We start from the raw sequence: 17,679 nt of genomic DNA, 5'->3' as shown, positions 1-17,679 counted from the left end.
CTGCTCCCAGTGGAGGGAGCAGAGCAGCGGGATGGGCAGGGGCAGGAGGGAGACTTGCCACTGTCCCCCCTTGGGTGTGGTGTGTCTTGCTACCCAGGCCCTAAGGACAAGGGCAGTGCGCTGACAGTGCGCTCCTGCTGGAGGGCTCGCTCAGAATGACTGTCCCAGCGCCTCCCTGTGCCCGCAAGGTGCGTGCGGCCATGGTCCCCGCCCGCCCTGCCCTCCGCCCCAGCCTTCCCCTTCCTCGGCACCAGGCTTGCTCAGCTTTCCTGCACTGAGATGCTCCAAGTCGGGCCGCCGCAGAGCGGCGCTGTTCCCCAGATCCCGGCCCCGTCCTCCCTGGCCTATCACTTCTGCTCTCTACGCGGCTTTCCCTGGAATTCGGATTTGCTCCGTTGTCTCCTGCGTTAGATCAGGCCTTTCCTCGGTACAGGTGATGAGCCGCCCGTCCTTGTGTCTCCTGGTGACGACCACGCCCCAAGAGCGCCCACTCCGGGGCCTTTGCAGTGCCGGTCCCACGGCAGCCAGACTTCTCAGCCAGGCTGCCAGCCGTCCACGTGTCAGCCAGGGCACGGCCAACCAGCGTCTCCCTGGGATCACACCTGCCTCCCCACGACACACGCCACACGCGCAGCCTCGGGTGTTAGCTCAGGGTCCCTCTGCCGCCACCCCCACCCCCACCCCTGCCCAGCTCCGCTTCCCAGGAAGGCATAGTCTGGGGGCGCAGGCTCAGTCCAGACCCACCCACAGCCCTCCCGAGTCTCATGCACAGCTTCCTCTACTCACCGGGCCCTGCCATCGTTTCTTGGAGCCACGTCTGCCAGGCATGTGGGATTGCCATGCAGCCCCTTGTCCCCCAGCCTGGCATCTGGGGGCCCAGAGCAGGGTGGCCCCAGTCCCAGGGGACAGGCTCCTCCCCGCAGCTGGCCAGGCGAGAGCCGCAGTGACGGGCGGGCCACCCAGCCCGCTGCGCCCGGGGCATCGCTGGCCTCAAAGCAGCCTTCGTTCCCGGTGTGTCCGGCTGGAGGAGCCGCCTTGCAGCTCCGTGGCTGGAGAAAGCGAGGCCTCTGAGCAGCACTGGCTCTGCCTGCCAGCCAGGGGTGGGACCCGGGCCAGAAAGAGCTGCAGGATGCCAGCCCCCTCCCACCAGCCGAAGGACGGCCTCGGGGGAGCAAGGCTGCGGCCCAGGGGGACAGGAAAGGCTGCGGCCTCTGACGGTGGGGACGTGGGGCTTGGGGTCTGGCTCAGCCCTCTCCCTGACCCCCGGGTCTGTCCTGGACAGCCTCTGCCCTCCTCTGCAGGACGGCGGCCTCGGGTGCGTGTGGCACCACAGCTGCCCCTGTGCAGAGTGTTGGGTCAGGCTCCGGCATCCCAGGCGGTCCTCTGCACAAGGGGACAGAAACACTGGCACCGCCCTCCGTGCCCAGGAGACCGCGGACGGGCTCCCACGGCCAGTCTGCGCTCGCTCACGGAGCGGAAGCTCACGCCCCCCGGCCCGGCCTGGGAAGACGCCCGTTCCGAGCCAGTGTGCTGGACACATCCCTCCTTGGTCCTTTACCCCGAGAGTCTGGGGTTCTTACAGATGTGCTCACGGGTTTCCGAGGCCCCCAGATCCTAGACCAGTGCCGCTTGCTCCCACCCGCCACCAGCCTCTGCTGCAAAGGAGGGTGCAAGAGACAGGTATAGACTGGCACGGCGTCCAGGACACCAAGAGGCTCAGGCTGGACTCGCCCACGCCCACGCGCAGGACGCAGGGCCTGCCCCTCCTGGAATCAGCCCCGGCTCTGCCACGCCAGCCTCCCCGGCCCCCGCGTTCCAGACAGGACCAAGCCGCAGTCCCAGGCCGCCTTTTTATTCCTTTTCGGTCTCCGCAAGGTCAGGGCTGGGGGTCGTGGGTGTGGCCGCAGGGGGGGAGGTGCTATTCATCCTCCACGCTGAAGGTGAAGGGGTTCAGCTTGTAGCCTGTGCCCGAGTAGAACTTGTTCTGGAACTCCACCCTGGGGTGAGGAAGGAGAGGGTGAGGGGAAGGCCCTCCACTCTGGCCCCGTGCGGCCCAGGCCAGCCAGCAGGCCGCTCACCAGTGCAGCCGCAGCGCGTGTAAGAAGGCCGAGAGCCCCTCCATCACCAGCAGGATGGCCACGGTCAATACGGCGAAGGCCGCGAAGACGGGGACCAGCACCACGGCCGCCAGGCCTATCTCTCGGCCCAGGCCCAGGCCCTGACTCATCACCATGGCCCACAGGACCTCCGACAGCTCTGCGGGGGGAAGGAGGGCGCGGCTGAGCCCGGGGGCCAGGGGCGCCCACCCAGCCCCGCGGCAGCCTGACGCCAGCAGGGATCCTCCCTCGGTGTCCCCACTTTAGGGAGCGTGATCCTGAGACCCAGAGAAGTGTCCCACCCGGGCCGCCCAGCCAGCAGCTGTGTGCGTGAGGTGGGGGCCAGGACTCAGCCGTCGGGTCACTCACGGGCGTGGGCCAGGCTCAGGGCCCAGAGGCGCAGGTAGGAGGCCGTGTTGGAGATGCAGCCCAGGCAGAACTCGATGGTGTGGATGGCCTGGTGCATGAGCACATCGGAGAGGACAAACTGGGGGGGCGGGGGGTGTGGGCAGCAGTGAGAGGTGAGTCAGGCCTGCGGCCAGCCCCCACTCAGGAAGGCACCACACCCACCTCGGCCTTCTCCGGGTCCCCTGGGCACCCCGCCTTCTCCTCATCAGAGCCCCAGCCAGCCGTGGACGCGTCGGGCGAGTCCAGAAGTCCAGTCTTGGTCTCATCCTGGAGGGGAGTGGGGGGCAAGCAGCATCAGCAGGCCCCGGCCCCCGACGGGGCCACACTGCCACTCGCCGACTGCGCGCCGCCACTCTGGGAGCCCGTGAGGCGGCGAGGGGGTGACCCCGCCCGGCAGCAGCCCGCCCCGCCAGCAGCCCCCCCGGCAGACCCCCACCGGCTGGTGGTGGGCGCGTCTCCTCTGGCAGCGGCGGTGCTGCCAGCGCAGGAACAACGGCGTGCCGAGCAGCAGGATGGGCACCATGGCCAGGGCCAGGACCACCAGTGTGGACTGCACCACCTCCTGCAGGCGAGGGGACTCGAGTCAGGGCGCCCCGGCCAGCCGCACGCCCGGCTTGGGCCCCACGACTCGGGGGGGGTGGGGGGTGGCGGGCCAGGGAGCCTGCCGTCTGCTCCTCCCCCACGGCCCCTCACTAAGCGGGGACATCGCTCCGTAAGGAACCCTCAGAGAGAGAGGGCTGCGGGCTCCCGGCACCCACTGGGCACCGCCCCCGCTGGGAGCCTCACTCCCTGGACCTCCCTGTCTCAGTCACAGGCTCGCATCCCTGTCTCTCAGATGAGGACCCTGCAGTTCTGAGTGGCCCAGCGGCCCCGGGGCCCCCGGTGGCGTGTGAGCCCAGCCCACCTGCCCAGGGAAGAGTGGCCGGTTGGCGGGGCTGCGGGAGAACAGGAACATGTTGATGAAGTGGATGAGGATGCTGGGGGCTGAGGCGGCGCTGGCGGCCGAGACGCGCAGCCACTTGTAGACAACCAGGAAGACCAGGTAGCCGAACAGGCCCAGCAGGAAGACCAGCTCAGGCAGGGTCTCCAGCGGCAGTCGGTGCAGCTGGCCAAAGTGCCTGGGGCAGGACGGGGTTCGGGTCAGCAGACCGCCCTGGCCCCGCCAGGCCCTGCGCCCCCCGGACAGAGCCTGGGCCCTCACACGTGGTTGAAGATTCCCAGGACCACCCCGAAGGCCATGTGGGTGACCCCCAGGATGACGGACATCTTCATCTTGAAGGAGTTGAGGAAGCTCAGGTGGTTGACAGCCAGGCTCCAGACCTGGGTGGCAGGAGGGGCAGGTGTCACGCAGGGGCGTCCCTGCCCACGCCACTCTCACCCGCCTGTCTCCTTCAGGGGCACAGCACAGTGCGTCACCTGCCCTCGCGAGGGGCAGCAGACAGGAGTTAAGAGCACAGACGGCCGGCTCCACAATGACCGAGCACCGCGGTCACTACAACATGCCTCTCGACTTTGTGAAGTGGCCGCAGTGTGAGCCCAGCAAGGAGGCCCCTGTCCTGTCCGGGGCTGATGCCTCCTGCGGCGAAACCAGGCTGACCTCCCGCTTGCCCGCAGCACCCATGGCCAGTGGCCAGGACTCACAGGGTCGATGCCGAAAGGGTAGGGTCCCAGGAAGACGCCAGTGACGTTAGGGTCCAGGGTGAGCAGCGGGTGATTGGCCAGGAACGCGTCACTGTGGCAACGGGAGGCAGGGTGTTCAGGGTGGCAGGCGCCGGAGGCGGCAGGGTGCCAGGGGGGCGGCGGGGCGGGCAGGCAGGCCTTACCTCCAGCCGGACTGGTTGGCCATGGCGGCCACGCTCCAGCCCGAGGGGAAGATGACCGTGGCGCGGCTGAAGCACTCGTTGTAGATGAAGCCGGTGTAGACGGAGAACAGGCCCATGAGCAGGAGCATGTAGCGGCCGCCGAAGAAGGTCTGCCAGATCTGCGGGCGGCGGCCGTGAGGGGCCGTCTGGGCCCCCCCGCACCCCGCCCGCCGGGCCCCCACGCGCCTCACCTCGTTCTGCGCCTTCCTCACGGCAGGCCGGTCCTCGGCCAGCACCATGGCCAGGGCGAAGAGGAACATGAGCAGCCCGTGGCCCACGTCGCCGAACATCACGGCGAAAAGGAAGGGGAAGGTGATGATGGTGTAGGGGGCTGCGGGCACAGGGCCGCGCGGTCAGCCGGAACCCGAGGGGGCCCCGCACCCCGGACGGCACCCGGCTTGAACCGCACGGCCCGCGGCCTGCCGTCTGCGGCCCCCAACCATCGTTCGCCTTCCCCATGCTGTCTGGAGTCTGCACTGTGATTCCCACTTCACAGGTGAGAAAACTGAGACTTGGAGAAGCTAAGAAACTCGTTGAGGTAAGCGAGCTGGACCTTGAACCCGGCCGTTCCTACTGCAGAGCCGCTGACCCTTGTGCACCCCCGAGCCGGCTCCTTCGTGTCAGAAGGGGGTTGCTGGGATGGACACGAAGCCCCCCGCTGGGCCCCCAGGGCATGGCCTGTCGGCTCCGCGTTTGGGACAGGCCCACTGTGGACGCCGCTGTCCCAGGCTCCCGCCAAGGCAGGGCTGTGGGGCTCCACGGTTCTCACCCGGGTTGACCTCCTGGTAGCGGCCCACGCCATAGGCGTCCACGATGCCCTGGAAGCTGGCCGTGAAGCGGGTGGTGCGGACGAGCGTGGGGGGCATGTCTCGGCAGGGGATGCGGTGAACCACGGCGCTCACACCCGCCTCGCTCTGCGGGGACCAGGCGGGCAGAAATGCGAGACTGACGGCGGGGCCTTCGGGGGCACTCGGGCGCCCTCGCCAGGCCCAGATCAAGACGTGGAGCATGGAGGGAGCTCATTGGGCAGGCGCAGGGGCACCTGGGGCAGCCCCGCCCCTCTGTGTAGAAAAGCAGCCCCACCTGCCCCCATGCCGGGGGATCTAGGAGAGCCAGAGATGGGCTGGCCCACAGTCGCTTAGGAAATAGAAGTATGCTACTGCTCACCCAGGTGGCCTGGGAGAGGGAGCGCCCTTGCCCCCTGTGGCACCTACTGAGCGCCGGCAGCCCGTGGTGTGTTCACACCACAGCGGTCCCCGGAGGCACGGTCGTGGCACCGTGTCACAGATGAGCCTGCGGCTCCCCTCCTGTTAGGCCAAGATCCCAGGGCCGGTGCCCGTGGAGCCTGGTTTTCAACCTAGTTTCTCCCTGAACACCCAGTGCAGTCGCCAGGGTGCCACAGCCCGCCCCAGGGCCATCGAGGCGGACTCCAGGGAGGAAGGGGGGCCCTGGCAAAGGCATGGCGCCAGAAATGCAGAGTGCGCTGCGAGGCAGAAACAGGCGGCTGCCTTGTAGCAGGGGAGGGCCGGAGCCGGCGCCAGGCTCACCGAGCTGTCCTGCAGCGCCTGCTGCAGGGTGGGCAAGTCGCGCGTGGCGCACCAGGCCTCCGCGATGAGGCACTTGTGCGTGGCGCTCACGCTGCACTGGTTGAGCGCCAGGTACACAGCCTTCATCTTGCGGATCTGCACCTGCCAGGGCGGCAGCAGCCGCTGCACCCGGCCCAGCACCTGGCTCAGGAAGCGTTCCGTCTCCCCCAGGACCTGAGACCAAAGCAGGTGGTCAGGAGCCGCGGGGCAGGGGCAGAGGGGGCGTTAGGAGGGGAGGGACCGAGGGGCGGGGCGTCAGGAGGGGCGGGACCGAGGGGCGGGGCGTTGGGACGGAGCGTCAGGAGGGGCGGGGCAGGGGCAGGCCGGGTGTCCAGCCAGGACAAGGCCGCCCACCTCCCGCAGCTCGTGGCTCTGCTGCTGCAGCTGCTGCAAGGCTCCGCGACGAGCCTCCTCGTCCTCCGCGAACGGGAACACGTGGCAGTGGAAGCTGGCCGGGAGGACGGATGACATGAGGCGGGGCCCCAGGGTGCCGGGCTGTGCAGAGGCTGAGGGCTGAGTCCAGAGAGGGAGCTCACAGGGCAGCGCAGGGGACTGGGCCGGCTCTGTGGAGGTGACTTCGGGGACAGCTTGGTGGAGGGGACAAGCAGGATCCTGGGCACAAGGGCGGCGGGTGGCTAGTCCCCTGGGGGCTCACCAGTCAGTGATTTTGCGGATCTTCTGCCCGATCTGCTCTCCCCAGTAGGAGATGACGAAGGTCATCCACGGCGCAGGCTCGCCCTGCCAGAACGCGGGTTCAGTTTACCGTGGAGACCTGGTTCTGCCCAGCATCCCTGCCCCCCATCTTCCCACCCCCCCATCCCCCTACCCCCGGCCTGGGGCCGCCCGCTCGCTCACCGTCACAGGGTCCTCTAGCTGCTGCTCCATTTCCCTGAAGCTGGCGATGAGGAAGCCCCGGCAGGCCCTCCAGAGCAGGCGCTCCAGGGCGGCGGCCTTGTGCGGTTCCACGGCACCTGCCACGAAGCTGCGGGGCCAGGCAGGGCAGCTGGGCGCTGCTCCACCCCCCCCCACCTCACCTGGGGCCAGGCCCTGCCCAGGGTGCTCAACCAGGCACACCGCCCTGCCCCCAGGGAGCGGGCGGGAGCCCACCAGGCCTGGCCAGGAGAAACCCCACGAACAAGGAAAACCCCCGCCTCAGGGAGGTGGCAGCCTGTGGAGGGGCACCGGCCTGGCTGTGACGCTGCCCCTCACTTACTTGACCCTCAGGTCCTGGTGCGGTCCCCCGGGGGACTGGAGCAGCGGGGTCCTTTCCGAGGGCCCATCCGTGTAACTGTTTGCCACCTAGGAGTCAAAAGGCACCGTGAGCCCAGGCCCAAGTGGGGCCTGGCACCCCTCCCCTTCCCCGCGCACCCCGCCCAGGCCAGAGCTGACCGGGGGGCCGTGGCCCTGGCCCAACACAGCTGCGTGCAGCTGCAGCTCGTGCAGCTGGGCCCGCAGGGCCTGCTGGTTGCCCCGCACGTCCCGAAGTTCCTGTGCCAGGCGATCCGTCTCCTCCTGGATGCGCAGCAGGTCGCGGGGTGGGGGTGCCGGCAGTAACCCCTCGGGCGGGGCCAGCGCCAGCCCAGCCCGCCGAACCTCCTCCTGCAGGAAGGCTGAGTGCAGAGGGACAGGCATCATAGGAGGCCACTTAGAGGCCACCACCAGCTAATAGCCACTGTTTAGAAGCCCCCAAATGCCACCCCAAACTCCAGTGGCCACCAGCTAACTGATTCACTGAGTCCGACACCCCTGGAAAATCCTCAGGCAGAACCTCCACACCCGCAGGTCTGCTCCGCTCCCTCTGAGCTCAGCCAGACTGATCTCCCTCGCCAGCCCTGTGGCCACTGCCCAGCCCAGAGCCTGGGTCCCACAGTGGCCTTCTCGGCAGGCTAGCTCTGGCATTGCGGGTACCGGGACGAGAGCTTGCACGGAGGCCCACATGGTACCTGCCTGATCGCTTACGAGCTATCAAAACACTATGAGACCATTACACAAGTGAGCTCCATCCCCCTGGCTCTCAGGTTCCTCTGGCGCCCGGGCAGGGCTCCCTCCTGGCCTGCTCTAAGAAGGAGCTAGCTGCTCCTGGGGGCGCCTGACCCTAGATCCTGGCCCCTGCCCACCCCTGTCCATCTGGAGCAGAGAAAGCTCTGTGCATGCCTCCCTCTCGCACGAGTGCAAATTCCTGGGCCCTCATGCAGTATTCAAGGTCCTTCCAAGCCAGCCCTGGCCTAGGCCCTATGCACGGCTCACCCAAAGCCGCCCCGTTCCCAAGAACACCCCACGGATCCCAGCTGCTCTGTTCGGGCCTCCCTTCTCTGCCTTCCACCTGGGTGACTCCGAATCTCCCTTTCAGACCAAGCTGGACCGGCACCTCCTCCAGGAAGCCTGCCTGTGATGCAGGTCCGGGGCTAACTCACTGAAGGTCTTCCCCAGCTCCTCGCAGCGCCGGACATCCACCACAAAGCGTCTCTGGAAGGCACTCACCGAGGCGTTGAGCTGTGGTTGCCGTGTGCAGAGGGGTCACTTTTCTAGGGAGGGACCCAGGAAGGTCTCCACCCCTGGTTCCCACCCCGGCTCTCCTCAGGTTGTAGCCACCTCCCCCCAAAAGGTGCTAAGCACACCACGAATGTCCAGATGCCCAGCTGGAGAGCAGACCCCCATACTCCCTGAGGAGAGCAGGCCCGGGCAGGGTGGCCTTGGCCGTGAGTAAACCTGGCTTTCCTAAGAGCAGAGGATCTATGGCAGAGGCTGCAGGATTCGAGCAGCGCGGGGGCCAGTATGGGGGGAGAGGGTCCACCAGCCAGGACTCCTAAGAACGAGGCCCCTCCCGCACCCAGACCCACTCACGTCTCTGAACTCCACAAGGCCCAGCTCGCCCAGCTGGCTCACACAGGTGTAGGCAGCACCTGTGGGCAAGAAGAGCTGGACCAGCGCCACCTCCTCACTCCGGAACATGGAGCCCATGGCCCTGTGGGGAGGCGGGAGGTGGGGGCTCAGGCAGGGGCGGGCCACAGAGGGTTCCTGGGCAGGTAGGAATTCCGTAAACCTCAGCTCACATAATCCTGGAAGGTCCTGTTACCACCCCCATCTGAGAGATGGGGAAACTGAGGCCCAGGAAGCCTTGATGGGGTTCCGAGGTCACATAGGAAATAAGGAGCCCAGCTAACAGCACAGCCTGACTCAGAGCCCGATTTTAAGCTCTTTCCTCCTGAGACCTCTGCCCCTCACCCCTGCTGGCTCCTGGCGACACGGGCTCTTCTGACACTTGGCCTCTGTGACCTGACCTTGCCCTGGATCCTACTCATCCTTGGGGCCCCACGGCAGGGGGCGCCTCTAGAGGGCCTCAGCCCCGGCTGCCACAGCCCTCGCTAGCCACAAGCCCTTGTCCTACCCCAGGGACCATCTTTGACAACCAACACCCAGGCTGAGGCCGGGCCTGTCCCCACAGGCAGCTGGAGCCCTCCTCCCTCCCTCCCTGGGGCGTCTGTGTGTGCTGAGGACATGGGGGTCTCCACCAGGTCCCCAGGGGCTCCGTGAGGGCACAGAGGCCTGGTAGGGGATACTGATGAACAGGGAACCTTCCTCTGAGGCCTGGCAGCAACCATTGTGGGTAAGGGTGGGACCAGCCTTCCAGATGTCGAAACTATTGAAAGTGAAACTGAGAAACTGAGAAATAGGCCGGAAGGGCCTGGCGGGGCCTGGCGGGGGGAGGGCCAGGGTGGCCTCCAACGGGCCCCCAGCCCACAAGCCAGAGACCCGTGGCTGCTGCTCCCAGGGCCAGCCACTTCCCCTCTGTGGGACCCACTTTCCTTTGCTCTGTAACTGCAGGTAGGCGGAGACAGGCCCAGGTTAGGGCCCCACTGAGAGGTAGTGCTCCCCCTGCTGTCTGGGCTTTGCAAGTCACTTCCTCCCCTGGGGCCTGGTTTACTTAAGTCTAAATAGGGAATGCAGCCCTGTCCCCAGAGGAGAGAGTAGCCTGAGGCTTCTGCCCTGTGCCCTAGACAGGGAAGGGTGGGGTCTATCCCCACAGGGTCAAGAACCAGGGCTGGGAGCTCTGCCCAAGCTGTGATTGGCTGTGTGACCCCGAGGCAGTCTCTTGCCCCCTCTGGGCATCTACTTCCTCTTTGGGTAAACAGGACTTGGCCGCCCCCAGCAGAGACAGGACCTGAGTATGGAGATGACAAAAATAACCACAGCCCCCACGTAATCCGTTCGCCCACACTACATCACTTAAACCTAACGACAATCCTGGAGGGACGAGGTAGCCCAGTTTTACAGATGGGTCAACTGAGACCTGGAGAGGTAAGGTCCAGGGTCAGATACCAACAGGTGGCCAAGTCAGGCAGGAGCCAGGCGTGGGGCTGTAGCTTTGGAAGTCTGAGCGCCCAGGGTGTGTTCAGGGGAAGGCTGTTCTCTGCACGCTGAAAGGGGGCTGGCCACAGGATGCAGAGGGTGCAGCAGCCCTGGGCAGCGGCTGTGGCAAATCCAGCCTGGTGGCCTGACTCACAGGGTCCTTGGGCCTGCCCACTTCGCTGGGTGGGACAAGCTGTGGTGGACACGGGTGTGTAGAGACCTGGCCAGACCCTTCCCCTCACCCACACTCCTCATCTTCTTTGGCCCCAGCTGGAGCCAAAGGGCACCTCAGTCGGTTTAAAGAGCAAATGAAGGTATCTAGTCTTATGGCCTTCAGGGTCCAGCTCACTCCTCCCTTTGTGTCCCTCTCCTCCTGGTCCCTTGGGAGGCTGGAGGCTAAGGCCAACTCCTCCAGGAAGCCACCAGATTTCTCGTTGGAGCCTCTGGTCCACGATGATGAGCCTGGCTGGAGGACAGGGTCGGCCACCTCCTCCTGGCCAGACCGCTGGGATCTGGAGTCGGAATGACCCCGCCCGCTTCTAGCTGCCTCTTCCTCGCTGGGTGGGCCTGTTTCCTCATCTGCAGAATGGGTCCTTCCCAACGAGGAAGACGCAGCAGAGAACAGTTCTGAGCACCGCCAAGCCCCGCCGAGTTGGGCTCTGTAGTTGTTAGCGGCTGTTAACACCCTCTCCTCCTCCTCCTCCTTTCCCTGGCGCCTCCGCGGCCCCCAGCAAGAACTGACGCCCGACGGCGGCACTCACCCTCAGCTCAGCCGCACGCGGCGGCGCCACTGCCACTCGACTCTGCGCCCCTGCTCTGCGATCCCGGCTGCGGCGCCCACGCAACTCACATTCCCCCGCGGGCGGGGCCTGGGGCGGGGCCAGCGAAGCCCCGCCCCTCCCCAGGCCTCCAGCGGGAGTCGTGGGAGCTGCAGGCGGGGAGACCGTGTCTGAGCTGCGACCTCACCTCGCGCTGGCCACGCCTCCTCCCCCGCCGCCCGAAGTCGGGAGACCGACCATTCGGGGCAGTGGGGCGAGGAGGCGTGGAGACGGGAGCAGAGGAGACCAGCGCGCCAGGCGCTCTCGTCTGGCGCCGACAGCAAGCTCAACCAGGAGGGCTAGGGATCGGGGATCTCCACCACCTAGGGGCCTCACTGGGCCCATGGCTGCTGGGACCCCAACACACTCCAGCTCGAGGTCCAACACCAGCACGCTCCCCCACGTCTGGGACCCGCTCCCCTTACTTAAGGCAGCAGTTACACCGGGTCCTTACACCTTTCTGCTTCTGATGACCCAGGTTAGGGCCCTGGGCTCCAGGCCTACGGCTCTGTGTCCTTGGTGGGTGGCTGCCCCTTTCTGGGCCTCTTTCCTCAGTGGCAGGCTGCGGTTGCGTTCCTCCCCTTCCGCCCCGCACCCGGCAGGTGCTGGGCAATGCTCTGTGCTTAGCTGTCACTCCACCTGCTGCGGGGTCGTCCTAACAACCTTGCTTCAGGTTGTCTCTGGGAGGTTCACCATGTCCCAGCACCCCTGAGCTGGGGCTCATGGCTGTCCAGCAGCTGCCTGTACTTTGGACAGGCCAGGGCCATATCTACTGGGGACCGGGGGCCCCTCAGCTCTGGTGATCCTCGAACCCCTCACTTCAAGGGCCTCTGAGGGCTGGGAGAGGGTGAGCAAATGGGGCCCCCGAGCCCAGACTGGAAACTGAGTCACAGCTAAGGTCAGCATCCAAGAACAGTGGGGGGCGTGTTCGGGAACGTCATAGGGCTGTTTTCAGAGGGGACCCTTGACACAACCTGAGGGCGCCAGTGGAGGGTCTCAGGTCAGTCCTGCCCAGGACAGGAGGAACTGGCTCAACTACATTACAAAAGGCCATTAGAGAAAAATGCCTCTGACACATGTCAGTGAAGGAAAGAATCCCGTCAGGAGCTGGGTATAGTCTGACCTGCTTAATGAAAGTGTTCTATTTATCTGTGTACAGATGCAGCTTCCACTGTAACGCTGGTTGTCTGGGAAAAGCAAAATTAGAGGTGACTTGGGACTTCAAAGAGCACTCATTGTGACTAGTTTTTGAGGCGCTCCCACCTCTCAGGACTAGCAGTAGGCTGAAGTCATGGACACTTCGTGGGTCCTGGGCCTCCCTTGAGGCCTCGCACTCATTCCTCGCTATGCCCTGCTCCTTGGGCTGTGGGGGCCCCAAAACCTCGGCCAGTGGTAGGGCCCGGCCTGGCCCAGGTGTCATGATTTGAGAAAAGGGTCCCCTGGCAGTGAGCTGGGAAGGACTGTTTCTTCGCTGCAGACCTTCTCAGAGCCTTGACTACGCTAACTTGCAGCGTCTGTCCACGTGGCGGCATTGGGAGCACGTCCCACACTTACTGGTCCCATGGGACACCCACCCGCTATATCCAAGAAGCAACTTGGGAGATTAGTGTTCTGTAAAAAGCACTTTTGGAAATGATGGAGGGGTATTGTGAGTTCAGGCCTTAGTCTCCCATCAGACACAGGCTGTGTGATCCTGAGCAAGTCGCTTTGCCTCTGAGCCAGTTTCCACGCTGCTGGAATGTGCTCAAATCCTTTCACAGTGCTTAGCACCAAGGTCAAGGGGGCTGTTTTTGGCTATTCCATGGGCACTGGGCCTGTGTGTGGGCCAGAGGGAGCCACACCACTTCACTGGGATCGCAAAGCAGGAAGTCCTGAGCAGAAGCCAAGCCAGTAGCCTGGTCTGGGGAACTTGGGGAGGAAAGGGGATGTGGCTGGGGGTGAAGCAAGGCCAGCTGAGGGGCAGCAGGGCCTGTGTCACTGCCTTGTGACTCTTACCCCCTGCCCTTCAGCAAGGATGATCGGGCCTTTCTGAGTTTCTGTCACTCCATGTACTTCCGCTTGAGGACCAGGGAGGCTCTCTGACATAGGGGTCTTAGTTGTGGGTGGTCCTCAGGAAAGGGCAGGCCCAGGCCCCAGCCTATAAGACACCCAGGTTACAGGAACAGACCTACGCTGACAGCCAGCCTGCTGAGCCCTGAGGAATATGCCTGGGAAGATGTGTGGCCAACAGGGCTGTTGTGGGCCAAAGCCCAGCCCCAGGTCCCACAGATCCCACAGGAAGGCTGAGCCAGCTCAGTTGGGCCCAGTAAGGGACCTGGTCCAGTGGAGGAACCCACAGGCCAAGGGTGGGCTGCAGCCAACCTGGCTCGGACAGCCAAAATCATGACAGAGGCAGTGGGGGAGATCAGAGCTTTTTTATTGGGCAGCAGGGGCTGCGGGCCAGACGGCCAGGGGCGTCACCGGTAGAGGTAGTCGGCCTGGATATTGGCAGCGATCTCGGCCTCCCACTTGTCCCCATTGTTTAGCAGCTTCTCCTTGTTGTACAGTAGCTCCTCGTGCGTCTCCGTGGAGAACTCGAAGTTAGGGCCCTGCAGGTGGCAGCGCAGGCGTGGCCACGTCAGGTCCCTCCAAGGCGCCTCTGCCCTGGCCTCCCCCGCCCTGGGGCCTGCTCACCTCGACGATGGCGTCCACGGGGCAGGCCTCCTGGCAGAAGCCGCAATAGATGCACTTGGTCATGTCGATGTCGTAGCGGGTGGTCCGGCGGCTGCCGTCAGCCCGAGGCTCGGCCTCAATGGTGATGGCCTGGGGAGTGGCGCAGGGCAGTGCCACCTGCCAGCCACGCCAGGCTCCGGGCCCGCGGTCCAGCCCTCACTGCTCATTCCCACCCCTGCGTCTGCACACGCCTGTCCCCTTCTGGGAGGCTCATCCTCTGGGGGCCGACAGGGCCGACCCCGTCACCCGCATTCGGCCCAGACACGCCTTTCCTGACTCCTCCCCCAGCAGGCTGCCTGTCACATCTTTCACGCCACCCTTTTCTTAGCATTTGCCCTGGATGACATTTTTGTTTGTTCGTTAACCCAAGAACACAAGTCCCACGAGGGGAGGGCTGTGGGCTGCGTCGTTTGCGACAGCACCCGGAGCCCTGCGGGGTCGCGGCCTTAGCAGGTTCGCAGCCACTGCTGGATTTATGGAGAACTCTCCCACGTATGTTTAGTTTTCCCAATTGACGGATGAGAAGATGGAGGCTCAGAGAGGTTGAGGGGCTTCCCTAAGCCACACAGTAAATGAGGGGCAGAGCCCAAACTCAAAGGCCAGTTCTGAGCTCTTAGTTCCTGGGCATAGCCTTGTGCCAGCTGGTGGAAGGGGTGGTCTGGGGCCTCCCACAGCCAGGGGGACCCTCACAAAGGGGTGTGGCCAAGGCCTTCACACCTCCCCAGGAGTGTAATGCCCACCGCTCACAGTGGGACCTTCGGCTGGCAGCCGCATCTCTTTTGTCTGTATCCTCATATATAAAAATGCGGACAACAACCTCTACCTCCCAGAGTTGTTGTAAAGATAAGTCATGGCCTTGGCAGAGGGCCCAGTCTGTGGCCGGCACTCGCTACCGGGGAGCCGTCACTGTTGTTGTTGGGGCGTTCCTACGTGCGCCAAGTTGCCGGCTGGACTAAAGACGTCGCGGCCACAGCCTGTGGCCCGGGGGACCTGGGAGCGGTCCAGGAGGTGAGCTAGGACAGGACATGGCTCTGGAGCAGCCACTGGGACAGAGTCGCCGTGTGGACAGAGCAGGCACCGTGCCCGCTGGGGCTCCTGCGGGGCGTGCCGCGGGTCTGTCCGCCGTGGTCTTTCTGTTTGTACACTAACGGGCTCTGCCTGCAGGACCCTCCCGCAGAGCCAAATGCCGGGGTTCAAAGCAACGGCAACCAGGGGCAGCGAGGGCCTTGGTTGCAGTGTGTGGCCTTGGGTGTGGCTCTGAGACAGGGACACGGGCCTGGGTTTCATGCCGCTGTCCAGAAAGACCCCCACGGGCAGGACCCACTCACGTCACGTGGTCTGCTCAGGGCTGGAAGCTTCATCCTGCTGACTCTGAGTCAGCCCAGTGACATGCTTCCCATTCGCGGGCGGGGGAAGTGGCTCAGAGAAGGAAAGGGATTTTCACAAGACCCAGAAAGGGGATGGAGTTCGGGCCCTGGGCCGCCCTGCTTCCCTCTGCCAGTGGCAGGGGCTGGGTGGCGGTCAGGTGGGGTCGGGCTTACCTGGGCGGGGCAGACGGCCTCGCAAAGCTTGCAGGCGATGCAGCGCTCCTCCCCGGACGGGTAACGGCGCAGCGCATGCTCCCCGCGGAAACGCGGGCTCAGCGGGCCCTTCTCAAACGGGTAGTTGATGGTGGCTGGCTCCCGGAACAGGTAGCTCAGGGTCATGCCCAAGCCTGTGAGCAGCACGGGCATGGTGGGTGGGGCCCCTCCTCCCTGGCCACTGGTGCCCACCCCCCAGGGTACCCACCCCCGCCCCCAGGGCCCACCTCGGATGAGCTCCGTCCACAGCAGAGTCTGAGCTGCCCGGTCAGTCACTGACTTCATGTCCATCGAGGGCTCCTGCACATTCACGTACTCTGCCAGGGACGCAGGCTTATAGGATGTGTTGGTGGTGGTGGTGGCGTGTCCCACAGCCTCCCCCGCCCCACCAGGAATCCAGCTGAGGGAAATGAGGCCTGGCCTTCCTGCCTGGGACAACAGCTGGGCCCTCTGGAGGCTTCGGCGTCTGGCCTCGGGCAGTCCTCACCCGCTCCTCCCTGTGCCTGTGAGGCCCTCAGAGGCCAGGAGTAGAGGGGACTGGGAAGGCTTGGGTGATGGGGTCCTGGTGAAGATGCATGGGCACCCAGGGCTCACACTTGGCAGCTCCCTCCCTGACCCACAGAGGGGAGCTCTGAGATCACACTGTGTAGCCACAGGGAGGGCACCTCAGCCCTTGCAATGACAAATTGTGCCATGAATCATATCGATCTCGATCATCCTCATTTCACAGAGTGGAAACTGAAGCTCGGAGGGGGAGCCCCCGGCAAAGCCAGGCCTCCTCCCCTGCCTCCGGCAGGACCATGGTCGGGAAAGCCCGAGACTCCAGGCGCCCTGGACTCACTATAGGTGGCTGCCACTGCGCTGCTGTGCAGGCTCCGGCCACCGGAATGCCCTGCAAGGAGAGAGGTTATGCTGTGTAGCCGCGACCTTGTGTTGGGACACTGTGCTCCCCCTGGCTCAGGAAAGGCTCCCTTGGTCCTACCTGTGCGTGCAGCCTGGACCAGGGCCCGAAGTAGCGTGGGTACAGTCAGGCAGCGCATCTGTCGGCATGAAAAGCACGGGAGGTGCGGTGGGTCCCAGACCCGGCCCCCCAGGACTCTGGCACTGCAGGAGCCCTGACCCTTGACCTCAGTGGCACTGTGTCATCTTGTCCCATTCCCATTAGAGGCACAGATGGCCTTCCTGTTCTTAGGAGTGGGGTCCTGGTGAAGATGCATGGGCCTTCCAACCTGACCCGGCTCCGCTGGGCTAAGATTTAGGAAGTACTGTGGATCCCAGGTTCTATCTATCTCACCTTTTAAGAAATCTTTAAAATCCATCCCTCCTGCTGCCCTTCCCTCCCGTCTCTCCCCTCCCATTCATTCTCCCTAACCCAGCGGCCACCAGCATTTACTGAAAGTTCATGTGCCCGGGGTGACATGTACTGTCATTTTGTCCTTACGAGGGCCCCATGAGAGAGGCACAGATGAGAAGCTGCGGATCAGCCTTGTTGAGTGACTTGCCGAACGCCACACACTAGGGGGTCGGGACCAGGTAATGAAGACAGGCCAGACCCCTCCCTTTACACCCCCAGCCCTCCCCTGCTGGAAACCCTTGATTTAACCCATGAAGCTTAAATAACTCTCATGATCAAATTCCTTTCCCCAGCATCAAGGCTCTTCTGGAACAGTCTCGCAAACTGCCAAGTGACCTTGAGCAAGTGAGTCACCTGGCTTGTTTTCTCACCTGTGAAATGGGGGGTCATGAGAACGTAGGGACTTTGTATATGCCGAGGGTTTACCCCAGAGCCCGGCACTTAGCCCAGAGCTCGAGAATGGCCGACCGTGACCTGTGACTTCTAACTGACCCATTTCTTTTGACCACTGACTTCAACACCAGGCGCCCAACTCAACACCTTCCTCGACCTTCCCCATGACCTCTGACCCCAAGGACGCCGGCGGCGCATGCGCCCGGAGGATGCCGGCTTCCCGGCCCGCCCGCTGCATGCTGAAGGACGCAGGGCCTGCGGATGGATCCTGAGTGGGACGAGATGAGGCCTGGCACAAAGCCAGCAAAGCCAACGGGGACATCACACTCGCCCCCGACGCCGCGCCGCCCAGGCGCGACCTTAACAGCCGCGCTGCGAACACCCACCTTGAAGCGTTGCCGCTCCTTCCCGGTACCCAGCGGCCTGTCCTCCGAGAGGCGGAGCCTACACTCGAGGACGCTGCCATTGAGCTGACTGGCTTCGCCGCCTCCGCGCTGACCCTTTAGGGTGTGGTCTGATA

General features: G+C 64.6%; 2 protein-coding genes across 4 annotated transcripts; both read right to left on the bottom strand.

The window, feature by feature from the left end:
• Window positions 1-1,836: 1,836 nt before the first annotated feature.
• On the bottom strand, window positions 1,837-11,204 carry TCIRG1 (T cell immune regulator 1, ATPase H+ transporting V0 subunit a3). Of its 2 annotated transcripts, XM_016131863.2 has the most exons (20): window positions 11,064-11,204; window positions 8,797-8,917; window positions 8,367-8,445; window positions 7,342-7,562; window positions 7,166-7,251; window positions 6,808-6,934; window positions 6,608-6,690; window positions 6,307-6,400; window positions 5,914-6,126; window positions 5,136-5,280; window positions 4,558-4,697; window positions 4,328-4,485; window positions 4,146-4,236; window positions 3,706-3,824; window positions 3,409-3,622; window positions 2,941-3,066; window positions 2,667-2,771; window positions 2,466-2,583; window positions 2,079-2,256; window positions 1,837-1,997 (listed from the first exon to the last, which is right to left on the bottom strand). In XM_016131863.2, the coding sequence occupies exons 2-20, from the start codon at window positions 8,911-8,913 to the stop codon at window positions 1,919-1,921; spliced, it is 2,493 nt and encodes an 830-aa protein (XP_015987349.2). In that variant the 5' UTR covers window positions 8,914-8,917; window positions 11,064-11,204; the 3' UTR covers window positions 1,837-1,918. The 2 variants fall into 2 exon arrangements, with proteins under 2 accessions (XP_015987349.2, XP_036076080.1); XM_036220187.1 differs by lacking the exons at window positions 6,808-6,934; window positions 7,166-7,251; window positions 7,342-7,562; ... (1 more) ...; window positions 8,797-8,917; window positions 11,064-11,204 and having other exon boundaries at window positions 6,307-6,465; window positions 6,608-6,676.
• A 2,311-nt stretch (window positions 11,205-13,515) lies between these two features.
• NDUFS8 (NADH:ubiquinone oxidoreductase core subunit S8) lies at window positions 13,516-17,633 on the bottom strand. 2 transcript variants are annotated; one of them, XM_016131962.2, is made up of 7 exons: window positions 17,546-17,633; window positions 16,395-16,452; window positions 16,254-16,304; window positions 15,640-15,729; window positions 15,374-15,546; window positions 13,794-13,922; window positions 13,516-13,708 (listed from the first exon to the last, which is right to left on the bottom strand). In XM_016131962.2, exons 2-7 carry the CDS (start codon window positions 16,450-16,452, stop codon window positions 13,577-13,579), a joined length of 633 nt encoding a protein of 210 aa, XP_015987448.1. In that variant the 5' UTR covers window positions 17,546-17,633; the 3' UTR covers window positions 13,516-13,576. The 2 variants fall into 2 exon arrangements, with proteins under 2 accessions (XP_015987448.1, XP_015987460.1); XM_016131974.2 differs by lacking the exon at window positions 17,546-17,633 and adding an exon at window positions 17,138-17,270.
• Window positions 17,634-17,679: the final 46 nt, after the last annotated feature.

The sequence above is a fragment of the Rousettus aegyptiacus genome, unplaced genomic scaffold, assembly GCF_014176215.1.
Source record: "Rousettus aegyptiacus isolate mRouAeg1 unplaced genomic scaffold, mRouAeg1.p scaffold_m13_p_5, whole genome shotgun sequence".
NCBI lineage: Eukaryota > Metazoa > Chordata > Mammalia > Chiroptera > Pteropodidae > Rousettus > Rousettus aegyptiacus.
This window is presented reverse-complemented; position numbering and strand designations above follow the sequence as displayed.

What these genes read in the sequence shown, in the direction of transcription:
- TCIRG1 (XM_016131863.2), bottom strand. Translation starts at nt 8,913, where the DNA reads ATGGGCTCCATGTTCCGGAGTGAGGAGGTGGCGCTGGTCCAGCTCTTC. An exon ending in AGAGCCACGAGCTGCGGGAG is followed by an intron (nt 6,127 to 6,306) that starts GTGGGCGGCCTT and finishes CTTTGGTCTCAG; the next exon opens with GTCCTGGGGGAGACGGAACG. An exon ending in AGGCGCTGCAGGACAGCTCG is followed by an intron (nt 5,281 to 5,913) that starts GTGAGCCTGGCG and finishes TGGTCCCCGCAG; the next exon opens with AGCGAGGCGGGTGTGAGCGC.
- NDUFS8 (XM_016131962.2), bottom strand. Translation starts at nt 16,452, where the DNA reads ATGCGCTGCCTGACTGTACCCACGCTACTTCGGGCCCTGGTCCAGGCT. An exon ending in GGTCCAGGCTGCACGCACAG is followed by an intron (nt 16,305 to 16,394) that starts GTAGGACCAAGG and finishes CTCTCCTTGCAG; the next exon opens with GGCATTCCGGTGGCCGGAGC. An exon ending in CCGTGGACGCCATCGTCGAG is followed by an intron (nt 13,709 to 13,793) that starts GTGAGCAGGCCC and finishes TGCCACCTGCAG; the next exon opens with GGCCCTAACTTCGAGTTCTC.